Source organism: Urocitellus parryii, chromosome 12 (genome assembly GCF_045843805.1).
Source record: "Urocitellus parryii isolate mUroPar1 chromosome 12, mUroPar1.hap1, whole genome shotgun sequence".
NCBI lineage: Eukaryota > Metazoa > Chordata > Mammalia > Rodentia > Sciuridae > Urocitellus > Urocitellus parryii.
The window spans coordinates 54,166,431-54,177,715 of record NC_135542.1 but is presented as its reverse complement, the minus strand read 5'-3'; the positions used below and the strand labels follow the sequence as shown (position 1 = coordinate 54,177,715).

The following is an 11,285-nucleotide window of genomic DNA, read 5'->3' as shown; positions in this document are numbered from 1 at the left end:
GCGGCTCCGCCAGCTGCAAGTGGCGGGCGCCGGGGCAGATGCGATCCAGCGGCTCTGAGGGTGGCAGCGGCGGTGGCAGCTGGCACCCCCCGCTGCCGCTGTCCGGGGAGTCGTAGAACACCGAGACGCCTTCCAGCTGCCCTCTGGCCAGCCACCTGAAGCCATTGGCGCTAAGGATAGGTGAGGAGGGGACAAGATTTCGGGCTCCCCTCCCCTGAATGCTTTCACTGCCTCCGGGGCCGCTCTGTAGCCTACGAACTCCGAGGAACCCAGACGCGGGTGACAGCAAGGACGTTGCAAACTTGCGCGGCGGCGGCCAGAGTCTTGACTCTGCAGCACTTGAGTCTCCGATTCTGGTTCCAGAAGTTCAGCGGGCAGTGCTGTCCGAAGACTTCCTGCAGCAGAGGTCGCCTAGAGGGGTACTAGAAAGCAGTCCCCTACTCGACTCTCGCCCAGGCCCGGGAAGCGGAGCTCAGAGGAGCGAAAAGGGAGGCTGGAGGAGGCCAGGACAGCGGGTGCCCGCTTAGATCCACGGTTCCCAGCCTGAAAAGTTGCGGAGGGTTGGAGGCTGCCGGCAGAGCTGACAGACCCCAGGTCCGGCCGCGGGGGGCAGGAGAGGACGGTACCCAATTGCCACCTCCCTTCAGCCGTAGTACTTTCTGTCATTCGGGAGCTCAGCGAGCTACAGACGGGGGCGCGGCACTCAGCGTGAAGAGCAAGAGGTACAGGGTCCAGCTGTCGAACCCAGCGCCTTTCGTGTTCTCTGGACGCGCCCCTGACTTCCAGCTCCGTTTTATTCAGACCTCTGCTTGCCTCCTTGCAGCTTGGAGAAAGCAAGGGAATCAAGATCAGATGCAAGGAACCCCTTAGGACCAAGGACTGTTTGTAGCCCTTTGCGTTTGCAGGAAAGCGAAGGCCAAGGCTGGGCCAGGAGAGTCGGGAGACTAATATAAACAGCCCTCCTCTGACGGGATGGGAACCACCCGGCTCCTGTGGCTGCTGCCGCTGCTGCTTTCAGCGGCAGCCTTGGGCTCCGGGACCCCGACCGAGCAGCGTGCGGGCTCACAGGCAGTTGGGGCACCACTGCAGCCCCGAGAACCGCTCAGCTACTCGCGCCTGCAGAGGAAGAGTCTGGCCGTGGACTTCGTGGTGCCCTCGCTCTTCCGTGTCTACGCCCGAGACCTGCTGCTGCCGCCGCCATCCCCCTCCGAGCCGAGGGCTGGCCGGCTGGAGGCGCGCGGCTCGCTGGCTCTGGACTGCGCCCCGCTGGTTAGGCTGCTGGGGCCGCCGGCGGCCAGCTCCTTGTCCCCAGCCGTGGACCCGACGCTGTCCAGGGTGCTGAAAGGTGGCTCGATACGCAAGCTCCGGCGCGCCAAGCAGCTGGTGCTGGAGCTGGGCGAGGAGGCTATTCTTGAGGGCTGCGTTGGGCCCCCAGAAGAGGCGGCTGTGGGACTGCTTCAGTTTAACCTCAGTGAGCTGTTCAGCTGGTGGATTCGTCACGGCGAAGGGCGGCTGAGGATCCGCCTGATGCCCGAGAAGAAGGCATCGGAAGTGGGCAGAGAGGGAAGGCTGTCCGCGGCGATTCGCACCTCCCAGCCCCGCCTTCTCTTCCAGATCTTTGGGATCGGTGAGCAGCTCCCGCCAGAGTGTGCTGGGATTCGCATTTTTTAGTTACATTGGATTTGCAGCCACTATTATCTAACCGTTCCCCTCACCAGTCTTTCTCAAAAGCTTCTTAGCCTTCTTTCCTCATTCCTAAAGTTAGACTGTAATTTACTTTTTTCCTGAGGCTGATCGCTCCCAAGGACCTTCCTTCCTTTTTAGCAATCGAGTTGGGAGAAAAGTTTTCTGTTTTTGGCATAATGCCCTCTACACAAGGTCCAAGCCAGAATTGATTACCTTTCTTCCTGGAGCCCTAGAATGGTTGAAACCCTCCTATTATTTCCAAGTTCCAACTAAGTACTACATCTGAAAACTATTATCCTTTCACTCTCCTCCATGTTCCTCTTCATGATCACCCACAGATTTGGGGTATAATTTCTTAGGGAATATAAAGGTTCTCTTCATATTATTGAATGCCTCCCAACTGTTACTTCCTGAGGGATTCACTCTTCCTTGTTAATTCATTGCACTACCTCTACTCTTACCCCCTGTCTGCTTTGCACTCTCAGACCCTCATCTTCTCAGATGTGCTGCGAGAATCCCAGAGGAAATAAGGATCAGGGAACAGGAGGAAGTGTGGAAAGAGGGAGGAAAGTTGTAAAGATTGTCTTGCTTTGAGGAAGTCACTATGAAGCCAGGAAGGAAAAAATAGTTGGCTTTCTTGTTTCTCTTCCCCTTCCCTTTCCTCTTCCCTCCTCTGATTTTTAGCTTGAATGTCTGCAGCGGCAGCTCTTGGTGATAGTCTCTGGCAATCGTTTCACTGCAGATCTCTCTGCTGGAGACTCCTGAAATGAGATTTCTGTTTCATTTACTCCCTCATTTCTTCCCATATTCACTGAGTTGGGGATGTGTGTGCAGCACTTACTTCTAACTCTTCCAAATGATAATTTGACTGGAAAACCAGGTAGTTTTGAATGGATGTTTCTCTTGTAAGAGTGTCGGGGAAGAACTCCTGAATAAAATATACCATGCAAATGAATGAGCAAAGCACAGAAGAGAAATCATGTTTTTAAACAGCCTACACTAATTCCATTGAGAAAACCCAGCTTCTTTTCTATCATTCTCATCATTAGAAATAAATGAAGTTCTTATGCTCCACTGGCCACTAATATCAAATATTAATTGGATGGAAAGCATTGAAAAATGGCCATTGTAGAGCTACAAGTATCTCCCATGCTTGTTCAAGCACACACACGTACTCCCCACACAGTCAATATTCTTATGCAGCAGAGATATTAAGAAGTTGAGGTTCTGTAGTCATTATGCAGAAAACATCCTGGTATGTGGTCTCCAAGAAAAGAACAAGAATAGATGCATATTTCAGCATCAGCATTAGTGGCATTGGCACTCAGAATGACCCCTGTGATCAGTGCTGGAATTCATACACTCCATAGTAAAAGATAGGGTCGGATGAGTTTGCTAGTGCCTCAGTGAAGTGAGATGGAGAATGATACAATTGTCCCACCAAGGATACTTTTGTAAAGAACAGCTGGGTTTTGATGTCATCATGCCTTCTGTGGTTTATATACACATTCTCTTTTAGTGCCCAATGTTTTAGTGATAGAAATAAAAATGACTTTTTTTCTGGGAATGAAGATTTTCTTCCACTTTCATATCTATGAGCCTTTCTGGAGCGTCCTCTATTACCTCTCGTTAAATGACCATGGGCCAAAGCAATCTATTTTTGCTGTTGTCATGATCACATGCAGCCCCAAACTTGCCAACTATAAACATGCAGATTGCAAGATGCTACCAGTGGATGTTTCTGAGAGTCACATGTATAATGCATTTGAAGAATATAGTACTACTTCATTCAAGCCCCACATAATGAGTTGATGGTACTACTGAGTGGGGGAGTTTCAGATAGAAAGGAGTCTTCTCTAAGAGCTGCTCTGCTACTGACTATAGGAAGCAGTGAGCATCCCAAGTCTTTCCTCGGCAGTGCAGTCTGTTTGGCAGCTGGACCAAGCTCTTATGCATCATTTGACACATCTAGCAATGCTGGTTTCAGAAAGAGCCAGGATTCTGCCATTAAAAGGCTAGAAATTTTGGCCAAGCATTTTTCAGTAGGATTGGGATCAAATGATTATTGATGGGATCAAATAAGACACTAAGTGTAACTGGATGAGCTCCCTATGACCTCCAGAGAGACAGACAGCTTATTGAAAAGCACTTCAGGCCTGTGGTGATCACACTTGGAAGAGGCTGGTCCCTCCTGTCTCTGAGGACATATGCTGTCTGCAGTTAGGCAGCTGGCCATGAAGGACTGGCCTCTCATTTTACCATTACCTCCTCAGCCTCATTCAGATGCAGTCTCCATTGTAGACCTTCCCACTGAGTGCACACACCCTGCTATAATCATGTTTCATGTTTGGGGCAATGTAAATCATTGTGGTTCCATTTGGTTTCTTGTATGAAAATTCAGGCTCAGTTTCTGCCACAAGGATCGATTTTGCTGTTGATCATTTTTGGGAAAATGGGTTTATTCTTTTCCCATAGACTCTGATTTAGAGAAAGGACATAAACACTCCTGGGGCATCGGATCTTCAATCACAAAGGGAAAGTAGGCAAAGCTCAGTTCATCTTTTCCTGCTTCTGCCCAAGGCCCTGGTGGTCTTGTCTAGAGGGGAACAATTGTATGGATGTGGCTATTTGTGGGGAGGGAAAAAGAGAGATGATGGTTTTGCCATCCTTTGTAGTGAAGGGCCTGAAGTACCCTATTTTTCTCAGATTGAATATTCAAGTTTCCTAAACTTGAGCAGGACTATGACTAGGGATGTGGCAAAAAATGGGAAAGTACCCAGTTAGAACAGAGTGAAACCTTTGAATTGCTCGTGGTTTGGGTTTTCTGAGAGGACAAAAGGATGCCCAAGAGGCCTTATGATGAATGACATGCTCATGCTTTTTTTTTTTTTTTCCTTTGTGGGTTTCTGTGAATTCCTAGAGGGAAATCAACATTTTGGTCTGTAGCAATCCTCCAAAAGAGTCATTCATGGAGATGAAATAGAGAGGCAGTTGCTGGGATTATATGAATGGTGATGTACTATCCTGAGACATCCCAAATCACATAAAACATGTTTACCTGGGGGCCAAGGCATTGCCCATAGCCCTGGGGAATATTCTGGTTTGTAGGTGTTTTGAGATGAACTTCTCCCACCCTTCCAGGTGAGGGTCTAGAGGATGTTGGGGGATTGGAGGGCCTATTTTGCTACAAACACTCCCCCTCCACTCCAGGAAAGGGGCTACATGACTTGAGTCTTTACATGTGCGGTGGAGAGTCCTAAGCAATTTAAGTAGAGGTATGCAATACAATACACCTGACCCTTGATCACACTTATCAGTCAGTCTCTTCCCATTTCATCTGGAGAGAGCATAGAGAGTAAAGGAAGATAGAGAGGAAATGTGAGCTCCCAGAAGGGATATCAGTTATTGGAGGTGAATTGGGAGACTTGGAACTAGTCCAGAGAAGAGCAGAGTGCTGATTTAAGAGTTGAAAGGACTGATTTATGATGAATGATGAAAAGAATTAAATGTATATGGCTGGGCTAAAGTGGTGATGAAGGGAAAGCCATGGTAACAATCCACAGATCTTGGAGGAGGGAGACTGGCACTGAAGGAGAGGAGTTATTTAGTGTGGCCACAGAAGTAATAGGATGAGACTTGTAGAAGGAAACTTTAGGTTAGATATCAGGAACCTTATTTTCTGAAATTGATATTCCTCTGACTATGGAAGGAATTCTAAGGGAGCAGGGAGTCAGGTGAGATGTGGGTCAGACAAGCCACCTTGTTCATAATTGATACGTTCTATATTTTTAAATGTTGAGAAGTCTACAACAAGCAGGGGATCTGGGACAGGGAATGGCAGAGTGAATCAGGATGTTTTGGGATCTAGTTCCTGAGAGGTTTGGGGCATTGGTGTTTCTAGGGGAAAAGAAAAATAGTATCTTTGAAGTTGGTGGGAAAAGCACACAATAGGACTGTTAGTGAAAAAATATTTTTAAATTACTAGTTTCAGCTGGGCATGGTGGCACACACCAATCGATAATCCCAGTAGCGGGGAAGGCTGAGGCAGGAGGGCGAGAGTTCAAAGTCAGCCTCAGCAAAAGTGAGGCATTAAGCAACTCAGTGAGACCCTGTCTATAAATTTAAAAAAAAATAGGGCTGGGGATGTGGCTCAGTGGCCAAGTGCCCCTGAGTTCAATCTTGGTTGGTACAAAAAAAATTACTAGATTTATTCCTTCCTATCCCCAAATTAAACACAGATTTTTTTTTCTTTGGGTTATGGTCTATAGGTCCAGTGGGGGAAGGTACACTTATTAGAGAATTATATATCTAAGGTACATCTTTAGGGGTGTGTGTGTGTGTGTGTGTGTGTGTGTGTAAGTATGTCTGTGTGTGTCACTGTCATTGGCAGGGTAGGTGACCACAGGGTCTTGAGAGGATGAGATTGGTTCTAGATTTGGTGGACTCTTATTGACTGCTTGAACATTCTTCAAAATGTTGAGAATAAATGTGGCTATTCCAAAGATGAAGTTTGTCCACATCTAATTGAACATTCCACAAAATCACAAAAGAGAAAAAAGATCCACAAGAGGTTTTACAGAGTATGGGAGGAGAATCTTACCATTAATACCAATGAATATCTTTGAAAGAAGTTGGGTTTCTGAAGGTCAGGAGGAACTGGCTGGTGTGTGGGGAAGAGAGGAGGAGCTGGGCCAGCCAAAGTTGCCACGTCCTGCCACTGTTAGGATTACTGCCTGATAATCTCACTTCATGGGAATTTGCCCGGCCTGACCCATAAAAGGACATTTTGCCATTCTTGATAACTGTTATTAATGTCCTGTTACATGTATGGAACGTCACAATTTGTAAAGTTCTTTCATATTTATTATTTTTATTAATCCTGTAGTAGCTAGGGCAGTTGTCCACTTTATTTTATAAGTGGAATAACTGTAATCAGAAGGTTGAAAACACTTTCTCAAGGTTGGACAAGTACCAAGCAGTAGACCTAGAAACTTTCCTTTGTTCATTGAGAGGTTAGGAGATGCCAGATGCCGGCTAGATACTGACCAGAGCCAGAGTTCTCCTGGCCTTCTAATCAGGCTTTTTCCACTGAGAGGATAATTTCAAGATGCAAATTCTGAATAACTAAGACATAGAAGTAGGTGAAAACCTTTACCATTATGCTTTTCAGAGACCTTGCCACAAATATTTGGTGGGCCATAGCCATGGCTTAGAAAAATTACTTAAAATATTTGAGACCTTTTTCCTTATAATAAAAATGAGGATAGTAATGGTTTCCAAGTGTTTCTAAATGGGGGTAATAATAGTTCAAGGTGTTGTCATGGAAATTAAATTAGATGTTGTATACAAATCTTTAATCAAATGCCTCATGGATAATGAAATGTTCCATCAATATGATTCCTTATAGTTTTTCTCACACCAGTAACATTCCAGCATCCAGTCTATAAGCCGCACATTTTACAACTCTCAGAGTTTCATGTGCATTTTTGTCTGTCTGAATGGTGCCATCCAGAGTTGCATCATCCCTATGCATGACCACATGTGGTGACCTTGGAAATAGCAGTGATGCTATGGGTTCCCCATAGCTTCTTACTGCAATTAGCTTCTTATTTCCAAGAGATGCAAGGTAGGACCCGTGGGGAGTGCGGGGAGTGGCCACTGGGGTAGTATCTGTTGTCTCATCATGGAAGGCTTTTTTCCTCCTAGAATTGTGGAAGAGAAGGAGGATTGAAGCGTGATATTTACTTCATTTCTATCAACATGTATCCTCTTGTAGGTCTTTTGACCTTGGATTCAGTCCAAAGATTCAAGCAGCATATTTACAATCCAACTTTTTTTCCATAGAAAGACACCAAACCTTAACTTTGTGAAAATATGAAAACTTATACTGAGAAAGAGCAAGATACAGACATTATAGAAGAGTAGATTTTAGATAGTGGATCTTCCTTGACTGAGGGTGATCTGTCCAGTCCAGGCTCTACCATTCGCAGGGACGTGTAGAACCACTGGCCTCTGGGAATTCCTATATTCTAATTAACTGGGCTGCACACTTCCCTCCTGTTTCCAGCCTCACCATTCATTATCATCATGTGGAAGACATGGACAGGTAAGTACAGTACCAACGGGTTAATGGTCACGGGCCCATTATGAGCAGTTAAGCCTTTAAGATTCCCTGAAGACATATAACCCAGGGACTTGGTTGGAAGGCTGCCTCAGGATAGTGCCTCAACCTTAAAAAGGTCATTAAGCAACCACACAGCATTTTGTAGGTAATGATTTTTACAAGCCATAGCTGAGCCCTTGCCTCCATCCTTACATTTGATGATAATTTACATCTCCAGAAGATGCACATGCATATCATCTGTATTTGGGAGCAAGGAATGAAACATGCTGGTTTGGGTGGTTGTAGGTCCAGAGATCCTGTGAAAGAGCTGAGAATAAAGCTATCAAGGGACCTCATGGATGTCTTCTTCCTTAGAGCCCTCATGTTGCTCTCTGGTCTATGAAGTAGCTTCTGTTTTCTCAACCTTGTGATGACCTTGGCTCTTTCATATAGGGTCGAGGTATGAAGGAGAGGTAGCTAAAAGAGAGTGTTGACCTAATGGTGATGTGGTGATGTGGTAAGAGGGTGGGAGATATCTGCCACCATTTTTGGTGAGCTGGATTTCTCAGAACAATTTTTTTTCCTGTTACACATTTTAAATGAACTTTCCATCAGGCTGTTCTGAGACTGAGTTCCTATCTAGGCAAATTCTATCAGCTTCCTTTGGTGGTATGCTGGGACATGTTCTAGAAAGTTGGAGGTCTCAGAACAGGACAGGAGAGCTCCCTTGGGACAGGTCCACCCAATTATTTCATAAATTAAGTCTTATTCCTTGCTTTTTTACCTTTCTGGCTAAGCAACAGCAGGTTCATGGAGAGATAGGCAGTTGGAATTTCTTAGAGTAAGGAAAAGGCTAAAGGGAAGGTGTGACAAAAGTCTGAGCTCAGAGGAAGTCTGAGCATAGAAGTCATTTTTCCCAGTTCCAGGCTCTTTTGCAGGGGAGGGGTAACTGAGGATTGAACTCAGGTTTACTCCACCACTGAGCCACATCCCCAGCTCTATTTTGGATTTTATTTAGAGACAGAGTCTCACTGAATTGCTTAGTGCCTTGCTTATGCTGAGGCTGGCTTTGAACTTGTGATCCTCCTGCCTCAGCCTCCTGAGCCGCTGGGATTACAGGCATGCAACATGGTGCCTGGCCTAATTTCAGGCTCTTATAGCAGTGAATCTATGTGATATTATGACACAGGAACCTTCCTTTTAACAACGGAAAGTGATTCTTTTTAAATTGCAAGATTACAAAAACAGTAAAGTACATTGAGAGTACTAATCTTGTGCATAGTTTGATGATGATTTACATATATCACATCCATATAATCACCACCAAGATCGAGATACAAAACATATCTAGCACAAAGTTCTCTGCAATACTTTTCCAATCTGTATCCATCCTCCCTTACCTCAAGGTAACCATCCGAGATTCATAAGTCATCAGTAGTTGTGACTATTCTTGAATAGTCACATCACATAGATGGGATTATACCATGTGTCTTCTTTTGTGTTTGAGTTGTTTTACTGAACATGGTTTTCTATGATATTCATCCACACTGTGATGGGTAACTGTATTCTTTCCTTTTTATTGCTGTATTGTATTCCTTTGTATGGATATACATTGTTTCATTATTAATCCTGCCATTTTTTGCTAACAAGGATTTGAATCTGTGGGAGAGTTAAAAGTAAAAGAATCTTTCCCCCCTAAAATGCATAGAACACATCACAGACCTGGTGTCAAAGTTCTGCTCTATCATTTATTGGACCAAGGCTATTTATTTTCTTGTCTATATACTTTAGTTTTTTTTAACCTGTAAATTGAGAACAAATATATCCAACTCCCAGGGTTATTGTGAGGATTACATGGGATAAAGCATATAGAAGGTCAAGATACCTACCCTGTGTTCAACAAGTGTTAGTTTCTATCCCCAACTCTTGATAATATATATATATTTTTTCCTTTGGTGGCCAGATGGATACTATAAAAAACTCTTACTGAAGCAGGTAAGGGAAGCTTTTATAAATGAGGTCATTAGCCTGCAGAGGTAAAAGTAACAACCAAGGACTCTGAAAGGTACATGAGATAATTATAATCAGTCATTTTATGTATTAATAAATGACTTAATAAAAATAGTTCTTATGTTCAGTTTAAAATTAACAGAGAAAATAAACTATACAATCAATAAATAATTTTTAAAACTCTTTAGTCTTAGGTTAGTTAGTACAGAGAGTAATAAATGGAGTGAGGAAAAGTTGGACAGAAACATAATTACATTTACCTAAAGAGAAAGGCAAAAATGATTGAGAAACATAGAGACACGGTGAAGAACGTGGGAGAGGAATGCAGAAGATGTTTTAGAGGCAACCCAGGAAAACAAGCCAATTATCTTTGGGACACTGAGAGGCATAGACATGGAAAAAGAGACCCAACTCATGGCAGAGAATTTGGAGAAGGGAGGAAACACTTGATTCTTTTTAGCCTGGAAGGATTCTGACCTGATGTCAAAATCTCTCAACCTGCGACCAACATTATGTAATATTTTTTTTCAGATTTATTGAAGTATAATTCACATATAAGAAAATGTGCCCATTTTGGCTGCACAGTTTGAGTTGTTAGATATACAGTTTTGTGTAATGACCACCCTAATTAGGATGGAGAAAAAAATTTTCAAACCCCTGAAAGGTTCTTTTTGACCTTTGTCCATGAACCTCACATTCTCTGATATAGGAAACTTCTGATTTGATTTCTATCTCCACAGATGAGTTTTATCTGTTCTGGAGGTTCATAAAAGTGGAAAATTGAAGAGTTATGTATTCTCTTTTGTGTCTGTCTTCTTTCACTTAGAATAATGTTTTTAAGTCGGGTGCAGTGGCACATGCCTATAATCCCAGTGGCTCAGGAGGCTGAGGCAGGAGGATCTCAAGTTCAAAGCCTGCCTCAGCATAAATGAGGCACTAAGCAACTCAATGAGACCCCCCCTCTCAAAATAAAATACAAAATAGGGCTGGGGATGTGGCTCAGTGGTTGAATGCCCCCAAGTTCAATCCCCAGTACCAAATAAATAAATAATAAGTACATAAAATAATAATGCTTTTGAGTTTACATGTGTTGTTGCATGCATTATAGTTTGCTTTTTATTGCTTAATAATGTTTCATTTTATGAATACATGACAATTCATTTATCCAATCATCATTTGATGGACATTTCCAATTTGGGGCTCTAGTGAATAAAGCAGTTAGAAGCATTTTGTGTATAAGTAATTTTGTGGATATATATTGTCAGTTCTTTTACAATCCCTTGTAGAATTATTGGGTCTTATGGTAAATATATGTTTAACTCTATAAAACACTACAAAGCTGCTTTTCAAAGTGGTTGTGGCATTTTTCAGTCCCACAAGTAACACGTGAGAGTGTCGCTTGCTCTACATTCCAGAAGATACTTGATGTTGTCAATATGTGTCAATATCTCCTTGTGGTTTTAATTTGCATTTCTTTTGTATTGGA

General features: G+C 43.7%; 1 protein-coding gene across 1 annotated transcript in view; it reads left to right on the top strand.

Annotated features, from left to right (window-relative positions):
- The first annotated feature begins 972 nt into the window (after window positions 1-972).
- Alk (ALK receptor tyrosine kinase) overlaps window positions 973-11,285 on the top strand; it is a 647,158-nt gene continuing 636,845 nt past the window's right edge. The window contains exon 1 of the mRNA XM_026390638.2: window positions 973-1,627. Within this exon, the coding sequence (XP_026246423.2) occupies window positions 973-1,627 (655 nt within the window). The remainder of the gene's footprint in view (window positions 1,628-11,285) is intronic.